The sequence below is a fragment of the Saccopteryx leptura genome, chromosome 3, assembly GCF_036850995.1.
Source record: "Saccopteryx leptura isolate mSacLep1 chromosome 3, mSacLep1_pri_phased_curated, whole genome shotgun sequence".
NCBI lineage: Eukaryota > Metazoa > Chordata > Mammalia > Chiroptera > Emballonuridae > Saccopteryx > Saccopteryx leptura.
The window spans coordinates 302540101-302565761 of NC_089505.1; the positions used below are offsets into that span (position 1 = coordinate 302540101).

At 40.5% G+C, this 25661-nt stretch overlaps 1 protein-coding gene across 9 annotated transcripts in view; it reads left to right on the forward strand.

Annotated features, from left to right (window-relative positions):
- The first annotated feature begins 645 nt into the window (after nucleotides 1–645).
- Nucleotides 646–25661, forward strand: part of STAU2 (staufen double-stranded RNA binding protein 2) — a 295381-nt gene continuing 270365 nt past the window's right edge. For 3 of the 9 annotated variants that reach the window (XM_066378870.1, XM_066378871.1, XM_066378873.1), the window contains exons 1-2: nucleotides 1156–1281; nucleotides 8396–8461. Coding sequence is in view for 3 of the 9 variants with exons in the window: in XM_066378875.1 (XP_066234972.1) it covers nucleotides 8444–8461 (18 nt within the window). In the remaining 6 variants the exon portion in view is untranslated. Of the gene's footprint in view, nucleotides 724–1138; nucleotides 1282–2408; nucleotides 2431–8395; nucleotides 8462–25661 lie in introns of those variants that run through there. The other 6 variants (XM_066378877.1, XM_066378878.1, XM_066378875.1 and 3 more) reach the window with 5 other exon arrangements.

Here is a 25661-nt window from a genome sequence, read left to right on the forward strand (position 1 = left end):
CTGACTCACTGGGTAAGTAACATACAAGTGAATAACCAGACCTGGTTATCTACTTCCGCTGCCCTCTTAACCATATGCTACTGTTTCCCAGTTGTAGATAAGACAACCATTGATTTTAAGTACTGGCTGAAATCACAGGCCTGGTAGACATTTCTCAGGTGAACCCATATGAAGAAGGAACTCTGGGAATAATACAAATTGATACTTTTGGGAAAACGGGAATATTTCTATTTCTAGACTTTGTCAGATTGTTTTCGGTGTCATTTACAAAATGAAGTGTGGAATTTATTTGGGCCCAACTGGGTTTAAGTTATCTGGGCACCAGTAACCCACATCAAAACCAGGACAAATCAGGAAGTAATTCAAGTTTTCTGGCAACCTTATCTCAACAAGCTAGGATCTAGGGCACTGTTGTAAAATGGTCCTCATTTTTGGTTCCAAGGATTTCTTTTTTATGTGACTAAGTACTTTTTTTTTTTTTTTTTTGTCAAGGATGTTTGGCCACCCTGCCTGTCTCGGCGAGCAGGTGATTACGGATCACTGGTGTTTCCTGGTCGAGATAGCGGCACTAATCCCCCTCCCCTCCTCCACGCCCCTCCTCCCCCTAGCCTGGGAAGGTGCAAGGTCCGCTAAAACGTGCATCGCACAGCTGCGGCTGGAGAGACGCGGAATGGTCGCGCGTCCCCAGCAGAGCAGACGGGGCAGCCGCAGAGCCTGGGGCAAGTACAGGCAGGGAAGCTGGGCGCAGTCTGCCGTCTAAAAAGAGCAGAGGGTCCACCGGGCGGGGGAGGCGGCCTCTGAACGAAAGCCCGTGTGGAGGTGGCTGCCCCAGGCCCACCCTTTGCAGCTGAGGCTGCGCGGAGCCGGGCTGGAAGCTGAGGACTGCGTATAGGGTGCGCTCCCCATGCACTTGCCGCCTGTTCCCAAGGTCCCGGGAAAGGCCCTCAATCCGTGGGCCCAGCCAGCTGGCAGCAGCACCACAGCACTTGGGCGGCTGCCGCCGTGGTGAAGCCCAGATGGCCGCTAGGGGGCGGGAGCAGCGCCGTGAACAATGGCCGCGCTCGGCTGCTGGCAGGCAGGGAGGGAGCGCGGGAGCGCGCCAGGGCGGGGGCGCGCTGCGCGGACCCGGGAGGGCGCGGCGGGAGCGCTGGGGAGGCAGGCGGAGGCTGGGGGCGGGGAGCCAGAGGGGTGGAAGCCGGCGGCAGCGGCGGCCGAGCGGGGTCAGTTCTCTGGAGTGTTTGCCAATGTTGGAGCTGACCGCAAAGTATCCCTGGCCAGAAGGTAAAATACCCGGGTTCAGGGGGCCCCAGGTGGCCCACTTCCGCCTCGCAAGCGGAGGAGAGAGAGGGTGCTGGGGAGCCCTGCAGTCCACCTCGCGCTGCGAGCCCCGAGGAGCCTCGGAGGAGCCTCGGGCCCCTTCGTGGCCGCCCCTCCCCCGCGCTTCCCCCCTACCCAGGCTCACTCCTGGCTGGAGGGGGAGGGGAGGTCTTGGGGGTTAGGATAGCCAGGGAGGGGGCGAATGAATGGGGGGGGGGGCGTGTGGAGGGGGTAGGATGACACAGGTGTCGGGAAGGGAGGAGCTGGGAGGCTAGGAGGTTGGCACCAGTGGGACTCTGGGGGTGCGGGGACATGGGGAGGGGAAGGCGGGAACCCTACGGAAGGCGCTGGAAGGTGGGGTGGTGAGGGCCGGGTAGGAAAAGCGGGAAGAGGGACGGTGGGTGCGACACAACGAAGTGGGGGAGAGGGAGAGGAGGGAAAAGGAGGGGAAGGCCTGGGGGGCGGGTCCCCACGGTGAGGAGCTCAGTGGAGTGGAGCGGAGGGGAGGGGAGATAAGCTGGAGACGAAGGGAGGTGAGGGGAGGCTCACAGGGGAGTGGGTCTGGGGGAGCGGGGGTCAGGGGAGCTCCGGGGTGGGGATGGCTATTTCTGTATAATGGGCAAGTGGTAAAGACGTAAGACGCTGAAACGGGGAAGGTAGGTGGGGCCGAGGGGACAAAATAGAACCTATGACAGGCAAGTTCTGCTGTGGCTCTTACGAACCACTACCGAGGTGGCTCGGCTTAAAGGGGTAGTTGGCAGTTAGTGACCTTGCCGGGGTGAAGGGAGTTGGGCGAAGAGACAAAGATCAGTTACAGAATCCTCTGTGGGAGGGCAGCACCGCCAGTCCCTCCCGGGAGAGCCGGGGTTGAGGGGTGGGGGTTCTGCAGAGGCAATCCGGAGCTTAGGGAGGGGGGCGGGGATAATGGCCTCAGGGTTCTGGAAGTCCCTGCAAATTTGCAGAATTTTGCATTTGTGAATCATTTTCTTTGGAAAGGATCACGCAGAGGTTAGGAACTACTTGGGTAGGGAAGGACCATTCAATTAGGAGAATGTACTGAAGGGTTTTAAGGTGCGTGGTTCCTGCGGAAAGGAGAGAGATGCTCCTTTAAAGGTATTTCCCTGTTAGCTGAAAACCTTTATTTTTAATGTTTGTTTTCACAATTTTGGTGCACTTTTGCCAAACAATATATTACTTCTCTTCTGATGCATTCTTACGTTTTATTCTTACCGTGGTGAACACTTGAAATTAAAATTGTGATGGACAGGCAGAATAGTAGTAATCTTGTGGGAGAAAAGATTGCAGCGTTTGTCCTGGAGGATATTTCTTGCCTGTCCTTGCTCTTAAGGTGGTTCAAATATATTTTTAATTGATCTGCAGTGGGAACAAGAATTCTTATTTAATAAAACCATCAAAACCAAGACATTCTGCATCTTGATTGTTTTCTGATAGGACAGATTTTTTATTTTTCAGTTTGTCTGTATTTTGCTGCAAATGAGATCACATATCACTTGAATTAGATATCTGCTGCATTTTGTAGCAGGCCTGTGTTAAATTTTTGAAGCACTCAGGCCAAACTATGGGATGTGTATGCTTTTTTCTTTTCCTGCTATGATTTCAACTCAAGTCCCCATTGCTACATTTCATTACATGGCATTCTTGTTTGAAATTTATTCCTAAGTGATCATTAGTTGACAGTTTCTTCACAAAGCATTAATTTTTTTTCCTTAAAAACTCTTGTGTTGTGTTGTAAAATGTTGTATAATCCAAATATGTATTATTGACTTCAGATAGAATGCCATGTAATTTCTAAGTTTCAACTTTTTATTTGGAAATAGAATTAGAATAGTACAAAGAACACTCATGTAGTCTTTACTCAGATTTACTTGTTACTGTTTTTCCCATTTATCACTTGATCTTTCTATGACACATGCATAGTATTATTTTCCTGGACGGTCAGGGTAAGTGTCATCCATCACAGCTCTTTACTCCTAAATACCCAGCATGGAAAACCATAAAACTTGTACATTTTAACTTATTTAGCTTGCCTGGAATTTTAGCTTATTTAATAGCTTGCCTAGGCATGCTTGGTCTGGTTTTCAGCAAAGGTAAGGATATCAAAAATATCTAAGATGGTCATCAGGCTTTTTAGTATGTAATAAACAACACAGAAAGCGAGGTTGGGTGGTTTTTCTGTTTTAGGGTCACGTTCTGGAAGATGTAATTGGCATATATATATGTATATATATGTAAATATATATATTTATATTTATATTAGTAGCTAATCTCTTCACTCCTATTACTTTGTCTTCTCTGTGCTGAGAACTGATTATTTATGTGTACAATCATAAAGAGAGAAAAATTTAGATATTGTAAAATTGAATTGGTTAATATTGGACTGAGTAGAGATATGCAATGTATGATCAAATCATGTAGATATATTGTCTCTTCTTAACACTAAAGAAAATATTAGATGAGTTTCTAGAATCTATAATTATAATTTTTATATGTATAATTATTTGATTTTGAATAAATCCCCAAAGTTCCTTAGAGCAATCTTGACATTATGTTGTCCTAGTGGTCATGCCCTTTGTGAAAGGAAAAATTTTAATAAGTTTAATCTTTTTTTTTGAGAGAGAGATAGAGGCAGGCAGGGAGAGATGAGAAGCATCAACTTGAAGTTATGTCTCTTTTTTAGTTGTTCATTGTTTGTTTCTGATATGTGCCTTGACGAGGGGCACAAGCTGAGCCAGTGACCCCTTGCTCAAGTCAGGGACCTTGGGCTCAAGCCAGCAACCATGGGAACATATCTATGATACTGCGCTCAAGCCAGTAACCCTGTACTCAGGCTGGCAAGCCTGCACTCAAGCTGGATGAGCCCGCACTCAAGCTGGAGACCTCTGGTTGTCAGACCTGGGACCTCAGCATCCCAGGTCGATGCTGTATCCACTGTGCTGCTACTGCTGGTCAGGCTAGTCTTTATTTATAATTAAATGTATAATGAAGAGAAGAAGCCTTTAAACCAGACCATATTGGGTTTTAATCCTAGCAATGGACTATGGGAAAGAAATGCCACTTCTAGAAAAAATGGGAATAACGCCTGCATCCAAGGTGGTGCGGATGGAGTTAATGTAAAAATGGCAAACCATGGCACCTGGCATGTAAGATGGTTGTCTGATAAATGTTACTTTCCTTGTCATCTGGGATGGTGGTATGTGAGGTTTTGGTTTTTTTTTTACAGGAAAAATTCAGAAAAATGTTCACAGAGTGAGACATCTATAAACATAGAATTCTTCATAGGCCATTAGGACATATGTATAAAATTTGTACTAAATTTTTTTTAACCTAAAAACCAGTTTTTTGGGGGATGACTACTCTTAAAAAGAAATGAAAATGAAAAACATTTTAAACACTTTTTTAAGGACCCCCATGAGTTTTTTAGAGTAAGGAGCTTTGAGTTGATACTTAGTTTTGTAGTAGTTTGGAGCCTAAGAATGGGATTAGTACATCTTTTTGCTTTCCATATTGTCAGACAGAGACATTGAAGGGTAGATTGCGGGATGGCTGCTGATATAAAATTTCATTGATAAGTATTTAATTGTTGAGGGTTTTACAGATTTATGGCCAGCTTCCAGCTTATTAGATGGGCCAGATGTAATTCGTAGCAAGAGCAGTGAGTTACATCAGCAGTGCATGTTAGATACATGCTGGGCTTCTAAGTCCTCATGGGCAGCACGTGTTCTCCAGTGAGCAGTGCCCTCTCTTCCCTCTCTGCCCTCTCACCATAAGCCACCAGCCTGTTTTCAGTTAGTAGCCGGAATCTGGAACTGCGCGTTCTAATGTTCCTGACTGGGAATCACCGTAGGGCACCTTTGGGGCATGTGAATAGGTTTCTCTGAAGGTACTTAGCTGTAATTGGAATGAACTGTAGCTGGAAACTTTTTTGACAGAGGAGGGAGAGGTGGATTTTATGAAGCCATAGGCAGTGTAAAATTGCTCTGCATTTTATTGCTAGGCCTTGATATTTTATCCAATTGTTTTAAATGAAGGACAGGAGAGCAGGCCTGTCTTTACAGAAGAAATGAAGTGTTAAAGGACGTGCCACTGGGCATTCTGAATTTCCACGGTATCGTTGTGAATTACAAATTTTATATTGTTGTAAATCTCTTATAACTTGTTTGTGAAAAAGAGTAGGTTCAGAACATTACCCTGTTACCTCACAGAGTGCTGTGATAGATACTAGTTTCATGTTTTAATTTATACAGATCTCTATTTTGTAGTTGTGTAGAAAAGAATTATAGAATATTTAAAACTAATGGTCAGTATTAAGCAAATAGGTGCTTTTACTTTTTTTTCTTCATAAAACTAACTTTTTATATCCCAAGATAAGAACTTTAGAAGATATACCCCTGTATCTTACTGTGCCTCTTTCTTGGATTCGGCCATCAGTTGAACCAAACTAATACTGAAGAAACATATGCAGGTCTAGAGATAATCTTTGTAACTTCTAAAGGTTTCCATTAAATAAAAGCAAAATGGAGTTTCTCAGATTTGGTGAGTGCTTACTAAATAACATTAAATTTTGGGCAATAAGAACACTAAATTACTGGGATACTTTTGGTAGTTTGTTTATGTTTAACTTCCAAATGAATTATTTCCAGTTAAAAAATGAAAAGTGGGTGGGTTTGTATTTGTAGGTATAGTTAGTATATTTTAATATCATTTGGCTAATGCTACATCTTTTAATGATTTCATCTTTTGAATAGAATATACATGTTTACATTTTACAATTTACCACTTTCTAATTCTAACAGTGCTCATTTGTTCATGTTGAACAGGGAATTAATTCTTTTTTGGCCAACCTAAATATGTTCATTAATACCTAAAGCACCATAGGATTACAGAATTTTAGAGTTGAACCGCACTGTTTTATTTATGGTTCCGTAGCAAACAATCCCAGAAATTAAGGGATTAAAACAAAAAACATTCATTTTCTCAGAAATCTGGGTACAGTTTATCTGGGTGCCTGGTGCTCAGGCTCTCTTATGAGGTTGCAGATAATCTGTCATTGGGGCTGTAGTCTCATCTGAAAGCTCACCTGGGGGGTGATCTGCTTCCAAGCTTGTCACGTGGCTCTTGGCAGGATTTCAGCTCTTGGGGGATACTGGACTGAAAGCCCCAGTTTCTTTTGGACTGTTGCCTGGCAGCATCCCTCAGTTCTTTGCCATGTGGGTCTACTTAAAGGGCAGCTCACAGTCTGGCTCCCCTCAGAGCAGACAGTGAGAGAAGCAGAGCAGGTGACGCCCGAGGTGGAAGGTGTGTCTTTTCATAACCCAGTCTTGGAAGTGGTATCTCATTATTTCTGCTGTCTTCCATTTGTTAGAGGCTGCCAACTACCAGGACTTTAGTTTACCTTGTAACGATTTCAAGGTAAAAAAAAAGTGTGAAAGAAAAAAGAACTCAAAGATTCACAAAGTAATTTGCCAAGGCTCAGAAGATAATCTCTTGAAGAGCTTGGACTACAGCTCAAATTCTCTGGCACTCAGGCCTTATGCTGTTTCTATAACACAAAATTCTCCTAGAAAATATAAAATTTGATACAGATGCTGAGGTCACTATTATAAGAAATATATTAAAAACTTTCAGAGTCATTTAAAATTGACCCCAGTTGTCATCTTGAAAAAATGTTAACCATATGCACATACACACATGCACATTTATAATAGGCAAATGTGTGTGTGTATGTTTGTGTATATGGTATATCTCTGTGTGTATGTATTTCATGAACCTTTGCTTCTGAGGGAAAGTTCAATATTAAAATTTTACATAGAAGTTTATCATAAGTTCTTAGATAACTTTTGCTGTATATCAAGACTGTGTAATTGCTTTTTTGATAATTTTGAGAGGGGGAACTGTGTACATGATTGATTTTTTTACTTAAACTTTTCTCATTACAAGATCCTATGATCTATTTGTTTATAAATTTGGGCCTGACCAGATGGTGGCACAGTGGATAGAGCATCGGACTGGGATGCAGAGGACCCAGGTTTGAGACCCCAAGGTCACTAGCTCGAGCAAGGGGTTACTCAGTCTGCTGAAGACCTGCGGTCAAGGCACATATGAGAAAGCAATCAATGAACAACTAAGGTGTCAAGGCACATATGAGAAAGCAATCAATGAACAACTAAGGTGTTGCAACGCGCAACAAAAAAACTAATGATTGATGCTTCTCATCTCTCCATATCTGTCTGTCTGTTCCTCTCTCTGTCTAACTCTCTCTCTGTCTCTGAAAAAAAAAAAAGTAAATTTGATGTTTCTTTGGTATCTTTTTTTAAGTTAAGTATACAAGAGATTTGTTTCACGGAAAGAAATACAACCATGGTAAGGTCAGATTCAGAAGGAAACCAGTTCAAATATGTATAACACTGGGATGTGTGAGGATGGTGATTTTATATGAAATTTTAATGTGCGTGCTATTTTTATAATGATAATAAACATACCACAAACCAATCAATTCCTGTAGATAATCTTACTATGTGCTCTTTCTGGTCCCACCTAAGAGAATACATTGTACTGTAGTTTCAGGCTTAATTTATCTTATAGGGATGGAACAAAGCCTTTTAGAAACCTTATTGGAGTAAGGGGAATATATATTAAATGTTAATCCACGTATATATTAAATATAGGCGTGTCTATATTAAGTATCAACTTTTAGACTGTTTTATGTTTCACTTTTTCTGGAACTCTAGAACCAGGGAGTCTTTGCTCAAGCTCGTTCTGTTCTGTCCAGTTTGGTAGCCATTGGCCACATGTGGTTATTTACATTTCAGTTCATGTTAAAAAAAATTAAAAATTTGCTTTCTTGGTTGCATTAGCCACATTTCAAGTGCTCAGTAGCCATATGGGGTTAGTGGCTACTAGATCAGACAGCACCTATTTATTATAATAGAAAGTTCTATGCTGATTTAAGGTCTGCTCCATTTCACATTTGATTTTGATCAAGGACGTGTGTTTCAAGTGCTAATCATTGAAATCACCAATTAAGTTGAACTTTATTTTTTTCATTTTCATTTTCCAGTTTTTGAAGCCGTGAGGGATACAGCAGTTCGATCAATATTGTTTTAACATGCTTCAAATCAATCAGGTGAGTTTGTGTTGAGGCCTGTTCTACTAATACGGTGCTTGGGCTCTAAATTGTGGAACGTTTATAGTACTCAGCTTTTCTATAACCATAATGCGACTACCACTTCATAGAGCAATTGCATGCTATATATTCTCTATAGGAGACGGTGGGTAGGCAGTTTAAGGATGATATCGATCATCTTCAGTGGTGGTGACTTCCAGGAGCTTTGAGGGTGCAGAGCAGGGCTGTTGGTTCTTTTTGATGTCACATCCTGCCAGGACTTGCTGGTGTGCTCAGACTGCTTACAGTCACGACCTACCTTCAGTAGGTGGCAGTTCTGAAGACTTTCTAATGAAATGAAGCATTTCTAGTGACAGATCCTGTGAAGAAGTCATATCGGCGTGTTAAAAAAGGCCCCTTTTGGGGGGCACTGAGAAAGGCTAGAAGGAAGCGCTCTGCTAAATGAATTGTAGCATAAAATGCCTTAGAGTCACTGAAAGAAATATGTTTCTTAGGTCTTTGCATTTCTCCAAGAATCTTAATCTTACCCTTCCTGAACAAATTGAGGGCATTGTATTATAACTTTAATATTAGAAAATACTTTCTTTTGTTTCATGTTTGCAAATCAAGAAAGAAGTTTCATTTGATCACAAGAAGTAATTTTTTTGTGCACATCACTATGCACAGTGGTGTGGTTTGAGGAAGTAATATATGTCTCCGCCTCACCAAACCCCTGATCCAGCTTACCTTGCCTAAGACGTCTCCAGTTCCTCTGCATCGCACACCATCTCTAGTGACATAGGCTCATTCCTGGTCTAGACTGCTTTTCTGAGCTCCACAGTCACGTAGCAGTTACCAACTTGATCTCTTCACTTGGAAGTCTTTATATATCTTAGATTTAACATGTGCCCGGAAAACAATCTAAGTGTTTCAGTTACCCCAGGCTGTTTGTTTCTTTCTTTTTTTTTCTTTACAGGGACAGAGAGAGAGAGTCAGAGAGAGGGATAGATAGGGACAGACAGACAGGAACGGAGAGAGATGAGAAGCATCAATCATCAGTTTTTTTGTTGCGACACCTTAGTTGTTCATTGATTGCTTTTTCATATGTGCCTTGACTGCGGGCCTTCAGCAGACTGAGAAACCCCTTGCTTGAGCCAGTGACCTTGGGTCTAAGCTGGTGAGCATTTCTTTTTTTTTTAAATTTTATTTTGCTCAAGCCAGATGAGCCCGCGCTCAAGCTGGCAACCTCGGGGTCTCGAACCTGGGTCCTCGGCATCCCAGTCCAACACTTTATCCACTGCGCCACCACCTGGTCGGGCCACCCCAGGCTGTTTCAGTTCCTAGATTGGGCAAGGTCATTCCAGCTGTGGGAGCTCTGCACAGGTTACCCCTGCCTGGACCTTTTTCATTCCCCCGTGCTCGGCTCACTTGTCAGGCCTTGCATTTGTTCTCATAGCGCCCTGCCCGCCCTTTTAGTTAATGACATCTTGACATTTTCATGATATTTAAATATGTAATTTTCTGTTTCATGTCTGATACACTTATATATATGGTTAGCCAAATGCTTCATGAAGGTGGTGACCTGGCTTGTTTACTCTTGGATCCCCAGGTCCTAGAATATATTCTTGTTGTGGATAATTTTAATGTATTTGCAGAATGAGTAGATGAATGGTGCTAGGGTTGTTGCATAAACAAGGGAGACCTGCATTCTTTTCAACAATAACCACCTAATTGCATTGTCAGTTTTGGTATTATATGATGCTTGCTTTACATAAATGCCATTAATGTAAAATCGTTCCCTTATGCAATATTGTTCTTTGCTTTTCTCCTTGCGCTAGAATATTTTCTTGTGTAACAAACATTGCTTTTGTCAGAGATATCACTAATCTGGGTTTAAAGGCATCTCAGACTTGTACTGTGCACAGTAGTGCTTCCTGCACCTTCACAGTGGCTGTGAATTCCTACAGGGTGTGTTCACGGAGCCGCGTGAGCTGTGATGTGCAGACTGTGCTGTCCGTCAGACGTTGCCTCTAAATGATGGCATGAATACCTGCCATTAATTATATGGGTCCAGTTGGAATAATTTGTATTATATTCTACTGCACACAGATGGAAATGATCATTTTATGCCAGTCAACATCACTGAAAATTATAGTTTATAGACGAGTCTTACTCAAGATTTACTAACTGTCTGTGCTGCTGGTCGTATTGAATTGGGTATTGGGAACAATTCCTAAGCAGCATGGCAGTGAGCAGGTCCCTGAGCTTTGGCTGAAAATTGTCCAAAGTGCCTGCAGAGAGACATCCTCTGCTGTATAGAGATGTGTTTGTAGACTCACTTCAAGACCCTGTCTTGTTATTGACTAAGTTTTATCCCTCGAGATGTTCAAGTCTGAGGGGGAAAGTTAACCTAATTTGGATAATAGAAGTTATAAAGAAGACTGTCTCTTCAGCCAAACCTAGAGTCATATTGAATCCTTCCACTTCTGAGTGATGTTCATGCATGCTCATTTTCATGGTGACTGTTGTCCCTTTGGAGTGATGGTTCTCAGGCTAAATATGATGAAAGGCAAGTGAAGCTGACACTCTGCTTGAAGCAGTTTAGGTTTTTACTAAGTGATTTGCAACACTGTCTTTATGATGAATACTACATTTTTATTTGGGAGGTCATTTTGTTGTCTTAACACGCCTGACTAGTGCTAACATATTTTTCCATGTGTGTTCCTGGAATGAATGAAAACTTAGGCTACTGAATATTGAGTTATTTGATTAAAAAAATTAATCCTGACTGACATTATTATTCTTAGGCAGCTGGGGAATGTTCATGCTCTGGTGGAATAATGGCATTTCTGCCTTTTAGCTCTGCTTCTCAGTTCCACTTCTGTCTTTCAGGAAAGTGTGTTGTTATCCATGTTCAACTCTGTATAGAATGATTAGGTGATACAAATAAGCAAAAAAAAAAAAAAAAAAAAAAAAAAAGGAATCAGAAATAATTCCACTATTCTTTTACAGAGATAATTATTGCTAATATTTTGGGGTATACTTCTAGATATTTTTCTACGCTGGTATGTTTTTGTGTGAATAAATATGTTATTTTTAAAAAAACTGAGATTATACAACACCTAATATTCTGTAGTGACTTAATAATTATAATTTGGAAGTACTAAATTTATTGGACAGATGCTATATTATAGTCTATGCCATGGTGAGTTTTTTTCTTTAATATACATCTGAGGTCCTGTGTCTATTATTTTCTTGTCATTAATTAATAGAAATTGAAATTCTAGTCAATAGGGTATATAGATTTTAAAGCTATTTAATGCATAAATACCAAAAATACAAAATTATATCTATTAGAATTTTATTAGAATGCCTGTCCTTGACAAATAATGTCCTTGACAAATTTTCACTGTTGGCCAATCTGTCTAACAAAAAGTGTGATTTAATTTGTGTTCCTATGAGTTGCTTATATTGGTTCTTTTGGTTTTGTCTTTTGTGAATTGCTTATATGTGTCCATTGGTATCCTTTTCTTTTTCTTTGTAAATAAAATTCTTTTGATTACACACCCTTGCAAATATTCTGAGCTGGTATTATAATCATTGCTTCATATATTTATTTTACTCCTTATTTAATAAATAATTCATGGAAACCTATGTTTGGAGTGGTTTTCACCGTTTTCCCTGATGAGTAACCATGAGCCCCCAGGGAGCGGAACCTCATCTCCACGTGAAGCAGTAGCTAATGTAAACTAAGAAGGCACATGTGCTGTGAAATAATATGTTAAAATGAGTGGCTGACGTAGGGTGCATTTTTGGGGATTAGCTGGTGACGTACACTTGACAGAGAGCAGTGTGTCCTGAGGGGTTGGCAAGGCTGTACTAGGCAGCTGTAGCATTGGGAGGGCCCAGAGCAGTGGGTCAGAAGAGATCTAATTAAAAAAAAAAGCTTAAAGTTAAAAAAAAGTAAATAAAAGAGGTCTGAGTGGTTTCTTTGAAGAGGCTTGGTAGTAGGTGATGGGAACACAGACTGAAGAGGGAGCCTGCGGGCCCCCTCTGGAATGGGAGGGCAGGGTCTCGGTGCCTGGCTGCAGAGGGTGCAGGTGCGGCTCGAGGAGAGTAAAGCTGCACAGTGCAGACAGGAGAGTGTCCGTCCCTTACGAGCCCCAGGAAACTGGTCTAGAGTGTGAGGGATGTGAAACCTCCTCGCAGGTTTCTTGTGAGGAGTAATTGAGGTGACAGTGGCTAAGTCCTTTGTGTTCGTCCTGGGATATTGCTGCTGCAATGAGTATGAGTGAGTATGTGTGTCACTGTTGCCATTGCTGGCTGGCTCTGGAGACTGATGAGAAAGGCAGACATGTAGGTTGGTCTGGGGGAATGAAGCACTTAGGCCTTCTCCAAGACCAGGTCAGCCACGTGGGCCCTCCTTCTCTTTCTTTCCTTTCTTTCCTTCTTTCCTTTCCTTTCCCTTTCCTTTCCTCTTTTTTTGACGGAGACAGAGAGAAAGCGAGAGGGACAGGTAGGAAGGGGAGAGAGATGAGAAGCATCAATTCTTCATTGTGGCACTTTAGTTGTTCATTGATTGGTTTCTCATATGTGCCTTGACTGAGCGTGGAGGGGTGGGGAGGAGGAGCTACAGCAGACCAAGTGACCCCTTGCTCAAGCTGGCGACCTTGGGCTCAAGCTGGTGAGCCTTGCTCAGACCAGATGAGCCCGCGCTCAAGCTGGCGACCTCGGGGTTTTGAACCTGGGTCCTCCGCATCCCAGTCTGACGCTCTATCCACTGCACCACTGCCTGGTCAGGCCCTCCTTCTCTTTCTTGACAAAGACCCCAGGAGCGTGATTGTTTTCTCTTAAAACCTGCTGCTACTCACCCTTAGTTATTTTTCTCCAAGTCTGGTTGTGGGGTAAGACCTACAGTCTGCTCCCGTCTCCTGAAGCCAGAGGATGCAGTCTGCAGTTAGAGGACTGAGAAGGTAGTAACAGCTCCGGGAGCCCTTGGCTGCCATATGATGAATGGCTCACTGGAGTGGCTGCGCAGGGAGGAACCGGCCTCCAGCCTATAGTGTGGGACCGAGCCGTCTCTGAAATGGATCTCAGCCCTTGCCAGGTCCCAGCCCTGCACTCCTGGCCCACTGACATTGACTGCAGCCTCATGACAGATCCCGAGCCAGAGCCTCCCAGCCGGACTGCTCCCTGACTGCCAAGCCCAGGAAGCTTGTTAGGGGTAATTTGCTATGCAGCAGTAGCTTATGCACTTCCTTTGTAAACAGCTTGAGAACATATAAATATATAAACAGTGGTTTTTAGACATCGGGTGACAGGTGTCCTAGTCTGGTGACTGTGATCCCTGAGAGTGCACATGTTTCCAGGAGAGCCTAGAGGTTGTTTACAGGCTATAGTGCCTGGGAGGGGCCAGAGCAGAGGCCAGTCTTGTTGAGATAGGGACACATAGAGTTTGAGGAGGCCAAGGTGGTTAGAATTGCAGAGTACTAGGGAGAAGGAAGTGTCACGGACAGGTATATTGAGTATTTGTTAAAGTAGAGAGTACAGTTAAGCATGTAGGCATTCTGGACACCTGCAGTCTCCTCTAGTCTTTGGCTGAATTTTTATCTGTAGAGGGTGACAGGGAGTACTCAAAGCCAGGGGAAGAACTGCTGGAGAACAATAAGATAACAATTCCCAGAGCTCACAGAACGCTGTGAAAGCAGTGGGAAATATATGGCAATAAACACATAAATCAGTGATTTCTAACCTTTTTCATCTTTTGGTATACATAAACTACTAAAATTCTGTGGCACACCAAAAAATAGATTTTTTTTTTTGCCAATTGGACAATAAAATAGGGACAATTTTGATGTACAAAATAATAATAATAATAATTACCCTTTTTGCTCCAAAGTGACTTTTTAAAAAAAATCAGATGCATATACTTGTATATAAGGATTTCTAGTACCAGAATTAACCAATCAGACACAACTTTATTATGCAACATGACTAATAAAATACAACTCTATTATATGGCCTATATATTTATGGTTTGAGACAGGGCATTCACATGGGGTAGCTATTGTTGTGTTTATTGTTGTTATTTTTTAATTTGACAATCTAAGAGAAAAGAGGTCAGTACCCCTGACTCAATGGTCAGGTACTGTATATTTTAAAAATTCTGCAGCACAGCAGTTGAAAGTCACTGACATAAAGGAGGAAGAAAGATCTCAAACAAATAACTTTTCAACTTAAGGAAACTAGAAAAGAAGGGCTGATTAAATCTAACATAACAAAGGAAGGAAATAGTAAATATTGAAATGGTGCTAACAAGACAGAGAATAGGAAACGATATAGAGAGTCAATGAAACCACAAGTTGGTTCTTTGAAAAGATCAATGAAATTGACAAACTTTTAGCTAAGGCTGGCAAAAGAAAAAATAAGCAAAAATGCAAATAGCTAACATCAGAAATGGCAGTGGAGACATTGCTACTGACCTTAAAGAATAAATAAAGGAAAAAAAATGTATAACCTACATGAAAGGGCAAATTCCTACAAATATAGATTATCAAAACTGACTCAAGAAGAGATGGAAAATATGAATAGATTGAATAGAAGAAGACTCCCAAACAGAAGTCCAGGATCAGATGGCTTCAATGGCAAATTCTACCAAACATTTAAAGAAGAATTAACACCAATCCTTCTCAAACTCTTAAAAATAAAATAAGAAAGGAGAGAATACTAACTTACTCTGAGACCAGCATTTCTCTGATTCAAAGCCAAAGACCATGAGGAAAAAAAAAAAAGAAAAAAAAAGATTTTCTAAGTGGAATCGTATACTACTTGCAGTTTTGTGATTGGCTTATTTTATTCAGCATAATATCTTCAAGATTTGTCATGCCATAGCTTGTGTCAGAATTTCGTTTTTAATGCTGAGTAAATGTCAATTTTATGTATATACCACATCTGGTGTAGGCATTCATCCATTGATGGACAGTTGGGTTGCTTCCACCTTGGCCATTGTGAATAATGCTGCTCTGAATGTGGGAATGCTAGTATCTGTCCAGGTTTCTGCTCTCAGTTATTCAGATTATATACTCAGAAGTTAAATTGCTGAATGTTATGGTAATTCTGTGTTTAATTACTATTTTTCATAGTGGCTGTGCTTTTTCATATTCCCACTAATAATGGACAAGGGCTCCGACTCACCACACTCTCACCAATACTTATTTTCTGTATGAAGTGGCATCTCATTGTGGTTTTGATTTGCATTTCTGTGAATTAATGATGTTGAGTATATTTTCATATGTTTATTGGCGATTTGTATGTTATCTTTGAAGAAATGTCTATTTAAGTTCATTGCACATTTTTTGATTGGTATTTTTTGTTATTTTTGAGATGTAAAGGTTTTTTTTTTTTAATAATTTTATTTTTTTAATGGGGCAACATCAATAAATCAGGATACATATATTCAAACATAACATGTCCAGGTTATCTTGTCATTCAATTATGTTGCATACCCATCACCCAAAGTCAGATTGTCCTCTGTCACCTTCTATCTAGTTTTCTTTGTGCCCTTCCCCTTCCCCCTTTCCCTCTCCCTCTCCCCCCCCCCCCCCGTAACCACCACACTCTTATCAATGTCTCTTAGTCTCACTTTTATGTCCCACCTACGTATGGAATAATGCAGTTCCTGTTTTTTTTCTGATTTACTTATTTCACTTCATATAATGTAAATGGTAAAGTTTTTATATATACTCTTTTATATATATAAAAGTATATATATACTTTTATATATATATCAGATACATGATTTGCAAAGGCAGTGACTTTTGAGAAGCAGAATCTGAGGGAGTTCATTTCAGCAGAGTTGCAACTGCACAGTCTGAAAGGAAGTTCTTTAGGCAGAAGAAAAATACTAACCGATGGGGATTTGGGTCTTAGAAAAGGAATGAAGAGTACAAGAAATTATAAAATAATGTGGTAAACACAAAAGACATCTTAATTTTTAATCTTTTGAAAAGATAATTGACTATTTAAAGCAAAGATAATGATTAGTTGGAGGCTTATAACGTAACTTAGAAATCAGTTGACTGATGTGAGTGGTGTGAGGAGTGGGGCATGGGAAAGGGACATAAGCGTATGGTATTGTTAGGTGCTTCCACCATGCATGTAGTGGTGTAATATTGAAGGGAGGCTTTGTATGATTTAGAGCAATAGCTATAAAACAAAATAAGGAAAAATAAATTATAAGCCCATAAGGGAGATAAAATTTAATACTAAAAAATTATCAGTTCAGCCTAGCCTGTGGTGACGCAGTGGATAGAGCGTCAACCTGGAATGCTGAAGTCGCCAGTTTGAACCGGGCTTGCTGGTCAAGGCACATGTGATAAGCACTCAGTCAACAACTCAAGTGAAGCAGCAATGAGTTGACACTTTTTTATGCCCCACCTCCTCTCTAAAATCAAAGATAAAATCTTTTTAAAAAATCAATCAGTTCAAAAGAAGGTAGGTGAAGATTCAAAAAAAAAAAAAAAGGGAAAACTACAGATGGGACAAAAAAATCAAAACAAGGTTATTTTTCTTTGTTTACAAGTAGTACATAGCTTTAGGGTATTCTTTGAGGGCTATAAAGGTATGGATTTATGGGACCTCCATACAGTTCCTTGGGACCAGCAAAATAGGTCTGGCTGTAAGATGGTTCAAATGAATGGTGCCGTTAGCTGGCCAGACCTCTCTATTGCTCAGTTTGTACTGGGGCCAGGCTCTGTTGCAAGGAATAGTCTTTTTATTGAGGGATTCAGGGGCAAATTTCTCCCAGTTGGAGAGGATGCACCCCAAAAGGGGTCTTTCGAGGCACCGAGGACTGGTTCTCCATCTATGGAGAGGCAGATTGTAACAAGCAAGAGTTAGAGATGTCCCTGCAAGTCTTTGGGCTCTTTTGGGCCATCGTGTAATAATAGTAGTATGGATAGCCTGTCACCCTGAAACTACCTGGGGTGTGGAGTGCTTCCCTAAGGGTAGACTTACCAATGGTCAGAGTGTTGGCCAGGCACGGTGATTATGGACTTACTCTGCTAAGTGTCTGGCTTGCTGCTGGGCCCTGGTAGAGACTGAACACCTGACCATAAGATACCAAGTGACTATGCAACCTGAGCTTCCCCTCATGGACTGGGAGTTCTGATCCATCAAACAATGAAGCTAGCCATGTGCCGCAGCTTTCCATCATCAAGTGAGTGAAATTGCTCAGACCAGGTCACTTGTTCCTGCCACATGCCATCTCTTTCTCAGTCAGTACCTAAGGTCTCACAGCAAATTACCTGTGATAATTGATGGAGGAAGAAGAAGCTCAGGCCCAGTGCAACTGGGAGTGGATGGCTGCAGCCCTACAGGAAGGCCCTGAAAGACAGTGGAGGAGCGAGAGCCTTTCAGTGAACACAATGTCAAACGGGACAGTTGGTCTTCCATATCTGCAGACTTGGCCTCTATGATTCGACCAACTGGAGATCCAAAATACTTGAGAGAAATGTTCCATTGTTGTTGTACATTGTGTTAGGCCTGCAATGGTTGCATCTGTGCTGAACATGTACAGACTTTAGTTTCCTGTCATTATTCCCTAAATCAGACAGTACAACTGTTTACATAGCATTAACATTGTATTAGGTGTTATAAGTAGTCTAGAGATCATTTAAAGCATATAAGAGGATGTGTAGGTTATATGAAAATACTATGCCTTCTTATATAAGGAAAGGAGCATCCATGGATTTTGATATCATTGGGGTCTTGGAGCCACTCCCTCACAAATAATGAGGGATAAGCTAGATGAAGATAGTTCAGAAATGTGGATCTACTCATGTGCTGGCTGGTCAGTTTGGAGGATTGGTAGTCAGGAGGTCTGTGTGAGAAGGTACGTGGATGGATCTTTAGCAGTGGGTACAGAAGAAAAGGATGTTTGTATTCTATGCAGATACTCCCCCTAAACATACTCACTTCAGAGGAGACTCAATAGATAGATGGACCAGATGACTTGTTCTGTAGATGTCAGTCATGTCATTTTCCCATCAACCGTATCCTTCCTTGCTGAACAGGGTCACATACAAAATGGCCGTGGACACTGAGCTAGAAGTTATAGATGGACACAACAACATGGACTTCCTCTCATCAAGACTGAGTTAGCTAAAACCACTGTCGAGGGCCCAGCTTGTGCAGAGTTCCTGATATGGCTCCATTCCCCATAGGAGTTAGCCACCTAGTGGCCAGTTGATTACATGGATCTCTTCCATCACAGAGGGAGCAGCAATTTGTATATTCTGGGTATGAATTTGCCTTCTTTGACTGTAGTCCAGTCCTGGTATTTCGTACAACATTGCTTCTGACCAAAGAGTTGATATTACAGCAAAAGAAATGCAGCAGTGTGATTATACCTATGGGATTTTCTGGTCTTATCATGTACTCTACTATCTAGGAGCAGTTGAACTCACAGAATATTGAAATGGCCGACTGAAGACTCCCTTATAGGGCCAGCAGGGAGACACTGCAGTGCTGGGGTGCAGTCTAGGATGCAGTATATACTTTGTAGCAACCACAGTGCTCTTTTCCCACATGTGGAAGCTATGGATCCAGCAATGCCAGGGTGGGAATGGGAGGGACAGCTTTCACTATTGCACAAAAGAACCCATTCACAAAAATGTTGCTTTCTATCCCTGAAACTTTGGACTTGGATGGCTCAAGATTATAGTTCTCAAGGAAGGAATGCTTCTGTTAGAGCATATGTCGATTGACTTAGAAGCTGAGACTGCCACTCGGCCGTTTTGAGCTCCTCATACCATTGCAACGACAGTCAGAGAAGTAGGCTACCTGCTGGCCAGCGTGATGGACCCTGATCACTGAGGGTAAATTGGGTTGCTGCCGCAGGGGTGGCATGGAGGACTGTGCATGGGGACTGAAGGGTTCTCTGGGTGCCCTGTTGTACTTCTGCATCTGATAGTAGAAGATTAGTGGGAGACATTTCACCAGTGAAATAACCTCAACCACGAGGTCCTGGCTGAGGACAAAAAGAACATAGAATAGAAAAGAGAATTTATAAATATCAACAGTGGCCTTGTAGTCAATTACAGAAAAGAGAGCTGTGATAGTGAGAAGTATTTTCTTTTCCACTTGTCATTTATGTGTATATAGTGTGTATAAGGAATGCTGGTGCTGGTTAAATTGACATTTTAATCCATATATCACAGTAGATTGAGATATGCCTGCAATCTCTAGGACTAGAGGGCGAATGAGAAGAGAATCCAGCATCATCCAGAGTGATGTTCCTGACTGATGGGGCTTTGTGGGTCTAATTTTTGGAGAAAAGGTTATTGTTCTTGAGTTTAATTATGAGTAAGAGGATCTGTGTGGATGTTTGAGTAGTTAGTGAGGTGGACAGTGCTAGAAAACGTCTCTGGTTTCTTTAAGTGCAGCCCTGTTGTGGCCCTGGCTAGTTATTCTTTTCATCTTGATGAAAAACTTCTTATGCATCTTTATATAAATAAAATAAAACTATGCTTTATATGTCACAAGAAAAAGTAGATTTAAGTCGTAACAGTTTTGATAATTACATTAAATATAAATGATTTAAATACTCCAGTCCTATTTAGAATTGTCCTGGATATCCTGGCTAGGGCAAGAAAAGGAAGTAAATGGTATTGAGATTAGAACGGAAGGAAGAAAAATGGTCTTTATTCATAGACAACCCGATTGTTCAATCCTACAAGAACTAATTGAATGAATGGAGTGAGGTTGAAGGATACAAGATCAATATACAAAAATTAGTTGTGTTTGTATATGGTATCAAAAATATGCAGTACTTATGGATAAATCTAACAAAATATGTTAAAGAAAACTGAGAACCACAAAATCCTGCTGAGAGAAAGTAAAGGAACCTACATAAATGGAGAGACAGTTGAGCCTCATTATTCACAGATTCTGTATTTGTGAATTGGTCATTTCCTAAAGTTTATTGGTCATCCCCAGATCAATACTTGCAGTGCTTTTATGGTCATTCACTGACAACATGCAGAGTAGTTAAAAAATTTTGAGTCACCAAACGTGCCCCATCTGAACTGAATGAAGTTGAATGTGGTAACACTGCTCTCTCATTTCTACTCTCATGCTGTAAGCATGTTGTCCTTTTCTTGGTCTACTCGGTGCCACATTTTTTGCATTTCTGTGCTTTTTGTCAGTGATTTAGCTGTTTAGAGTGCTGGGCAGTGCTCCTAAGCACAAGCATGTTGTGTTGTGTCTTACAGAGAATATGCATGTCTTTAGTTAAGCTCCTTTCAGTCAAGAGTTACAGTGGTGGGTGCTGTGAGTTCAGTGTTAATGAACCAGCAGCATAGATTAAGCAAGGTGTCCTTTGGTAGAAATATACATGAAACAAGGGTATGTATTGATTTTCAAAAATGTTATGATCAGAGGTTTGCAGGAACCTGACCCTGTATTTCCTTGAGAAGCAATGGTTCCATATTCGTTAATAATTCCCGTTTGCGGTGACCTTATAGAACGTAACTGTGATCAAAATACCATTATTTCTATTCTTTTTTTTTTTTTTTTATTAAGCGAGAGGTGGGGAGGCAGAGACAGACTCCCACGTGCACCTCAACTAGGATCCACCCAGCAAGCACCCTACTGGGTGTTGCTCTACTTTTCTGAGGCAGCTATTCTGTTGCTCGGCAACTGAGCTATTTTAGCACCTGAGGTGAGGCCATGGAGCCATCTCAGCACCTGGGACCAACTTGCTCAAACCATTTGAGCTATGGCTGCAGGAGGAGAAGAGGGTAGTGTGGAGAAGCAGATGGTCGCTTCTCATGTGTGTCCTGACTGAGAATCGAACCTGGGACTTCCACACGCTGGGCCAACACTCTTCCACTGAGCCAACCTGACAGCTGAAATACCATTATTTCAATAATGGGAATTGACTGTATATGCTGTACATCAGTTGGCAGACTCAGCTTGGTTAAAATGTTGATTTATACCATATTAATATGCAGGTTAAAGGAAATTTTACTCTAATCCTTGCATGCATTTTTTGCCTAAAATAAAATTTATGTTGAAATGCATTTTAGAATAGTCACAACAACAATGAAAAAGAACAGTGTTGGGGGGTGGCAACACTACCTAATTAAGAATTGTAAAATTACAGTAAAAACAGCATTGGCATAAAAGTGACATAGATGAATGAAACAGTAGGTAGATAGTCCAGAAATAAACCCTCTTATATATGGATGTTATTTTGACAAAACCATAAAAGCAATACATTGGAGCCCTGGCTGATGGCTCAGTTCCTTAGAGCATTGTTTTGAAGTGCAAAGGATGCTGGTTCAAACCCTGCTCAGGGCACATACGGGAACAGATTAATGTTCCTGTTTCTCTTTCTCCCCTCTTCCTCTCTTGCTAATATCAATAAATAAAAAAATGTAAAAAAAAAAGCAATACAGTGTGTGTGTGTGTGGGGAATATAGTCTTTTCCACCAATAGTGCTCAAACATTGAATATCAATACACAGAAAATGAATCCATACCTTACATTATGTACAAAATTTTAAAATGGCTCGGAGACCTAAGTGTACAACTTAAAACTGTAAGGCTCTAGAAGAAAACAGAAAATCTTTGAGACCTTAATTAGGCAATTATTTCTTAGACACGGCATCCAAAGCAGAAACAAATTGATAAATTAGATGTTATTAAAATTAAAGTCTGTTCTTCAAAAGATGTTCCTAAAAGAATGAAAAGAAACACTACATACTGAGAGAAAATCTTTGTCAAAATATGCCTGATTAATACTACTTGTATTTAGAATATATAAAGAACTTAAGAAAAATAAAAACTCAATAAAAATGGGTAAAATATTCAGATGAGCACTTCATTCACTATGGGATATAGATAGCATATAAACAAATGAAAGTATGCTCACCATCATTAGTCATTAGGGAAATGCAAATTAAAACCACAAAGAGAACACACCTGTTAGAATGGCTAGAGTTAAGAAGACTGACCAAACCAAATGGTGCTAAGGCCATTCTGTTTTAGCAGTGCTGAAATTCCAAGCTGGCTTCATTTGAAAAGTCAGAGATTGGAGGAAGCATTACACTTATGGCCTGATTTGTTTTTTTTTTTCAATCACAGTTGACATACAGTTTTGGTTTCAGATGTATAACATAGCAATTACACAATTATGTAACTTACAAAGTGATCCTCCTATAAGTCTAATGCCTGTCTGATACCATAGAGTTATTACAATATTACTGAATATATTCCCTATGTTGTACTTTATATCCCCATGACTTTTTTTTCTTTATTTTTTTTTTGTATTTATCTGAAGTTGGAAACGGGGAGGCAGAACAGACTCCTGCATGCACCCGACCAGGATCCACCCGGCATGCCCACCAGGGGGCGATGCTCTGTTGCAACCAGAGCCATTCTAGCACCTGAGGCAGAGGCCATGGATCCATCCTTAGCGCCCGGGCCAACCTTGCTCCAATGGAGCCTCGGCTCTGGGAGGGGAAGAGAGAGACAAGAGAGGAAAGAGAGGGGGAGGGGTGGAGAAGCAGATGGGCGCTTCTCCTGTGTGTCCTGGCTGGGAATCGAACCCGGGACTCCTGCACCCCAGGCTGACGCTCTACCACTGAGCCAACTGGCCAGGGCTTATCCCCATGACTATTTTAAACTGACTTAAGACCTGCATCGAATCAGGTCCTCAAACATCTTCTTTCTGTTTTCAGAAAATTGATGGCATTGGAAAGACTTTAGGAAGTTTAGTAGCAATGAGAAACTAAGACTTTTACACTATAAACCAATCTCTAGAAAAGCTGCTCTTAAAAGGTGTAATTCAGTGGTTCTTAAAGTGTATGCCAGGGTGCACTGGTGCGCCCTAGAAGAGTTTCAGGTGCACCCTATGGTATTCCAGAGAAATATGTGCCTGTTGGAGACCAAAATACCAACAGGGTTTTTAGAGTTTAGATTTTTGGGGGACAGAGGTGTGGGGAATTGGCTGTAAGCTGACAGTCTGCTCAACCCCCCACCTCACTTGCCTGATTAGGTTGCAAAAGGCTGTTAAGCTGTGGTGCTGGATTGTTTACATTATCCCCCATGTTCCCCGGAAAGACTGGAGGCAAGTTTCTTCTATCCTTTGTTTGGTGGAAAGTTAGGATGATATGTATTGTGAGGGTTTTCTGCACTTAACACAATTAAGAGTAAAAAGAGAGGAATTCTTCAATATATTGACGAGGCAATGAGAGTTTGCCTTTCAAATATATGCCCAAACATTGAAGAAATTGTTAAGACACATCAGGCTCATGTTTCTCATAAACGTAAGAATGAAAAAACTTAACATATTTTTGCTGGGACCTGCCGAATTTACTAAATTTTACTAAGAATGTATCTATACATATAAAAAGATAATTTTTTTATTTTTTAACCCTTCATTTTACGAATTCTAAAAAGCATAACTCAAAAAATGTAACATAGAAATGTTTTTTAATGTCAGAATAAATTTAATTTTGTTGTAGTTAATTTAATTACCATAAAAGCACATTTGGACTTTATATTTTTCTTTAATATTTGACTTAATTATTATAATATATTTTTCAGAAATTTGTATATAGTGCACCTACAATTATTTATAGGATTTTAAATGCACCCCAACTTCAAAAAGTTTGAGAACCACTGGTCTAACTAGGTGACAAGTGGTGTAAATATTTTATAAGAGGCTTCAAAATGTTTCTATGTGGAAACATACCTACATAAATAGCATGCTGTTTTGCTTCTTTTTTCATCTTATTTTTATATTATGGCCATTTCCTATGCAAATAATGGAGTAAACAGCTGTGTAGTTTTAGAGTTTTGTTTTTGAGAGAATGAAATGTTTATATATTAATGGTGGGCTTTTTTTCTTATTTTGAAAATAAAAAATACCTAAAAGAAAAAAAAAAGCCGCATGGTATGGTTTTGTCAAATAATTTTTAAATTATGAAAGTTATACATATTTATTGTAAGGAGGTAAAATAATGCAGCACTTCAGAGTAGAAAGTAAAGAGCTCCCCCCACCAGTCCCACATTCCCTTTAATAAATGCACATGTTTGATGGAAAGAAAAGAATAGGCTCAGACAGTAAGCTGTTGCAACTGTTTTCATTCCACCTTTGTAACGTTGTCCTCTGTGGGTTCAGAGGGCCCACGCCTCACTTTCTTTTCAGAGCTATGCAGTCCTTGTGGTTTGTTTAAACTGAACAATTGCTGGTGGGTGAATATTCAGCTCGTTTGTAGTTCTTGCTGGTACAGTCTCTCTGTTGCAGGTTGTCATATACAGATCTTATGTGAATCTTGCTGTAGTATGATTGTTTAGATGCTGAATTGTTTTTTAAAGATAGATAAAATTGGAACTTTATCAGTTTTGCCAGTTTGCCCACCAAAAAGTTTGTTTTGCCCACCAAAAAGTTTGTATTGTTACATGTTCCTCAATATAGTTTGTACCCATTTACCCACATCCTTGCCAGCACTTAATGTGATTACTTTTTCATCTTTAGCAGTCTAGTGGGGTAAATTGTATTTCACTGCAATTCAGATTTTCATTTGTTTCAACATTAGTTTTTTGAATAGATATGTTTACTTAATTTTATTGTGAGTTGATTGTACACTTGCCCTGTTTCTTTTGGATTTAAAAACTGTGATTTATGTCATCTTTGTATTTTATGAATGTTAACAATTTTTCTTCACATGTTGTATTTTCCCTCCAGTTTGTAGACTTTGTAAATGTCATTTCTGGTGCGTTTTGCTCTGTAGAGTTCTACAGTTTTGTGCTGTTAAACCTTTCAGTTTATCCTATTATGGTGTCTAGTTTTCTCATTTTATAGAAGAGCCTTCTGTGTTACAGGATTATGAAGAATATTTACCCAGGTTTTCTTGTGCTTTTGTCATATTTTTATATTTTGCATTTTAATACTTCTGAAATTTTTTTGGTGTATGTTTCTGTGAGATAGGAACTTAAATTATTTTTCATTTGATAGGCAGTTATAATAGAGCAGTTTGATTTTTGGTGATTTGTCATGGAACACCTTGGGTTATAGTCTAACTGGAAGTTACAAGGTTTGTTTTAGTTGTAGGAATGGACAGGAGTCACATTCCTCCTAGAAGACAAGGGCTCATGGGAGGTAAATTCCTTTGCTCTTTTGACTCTATTTTCTTTCTTTTTATTTTACTGGG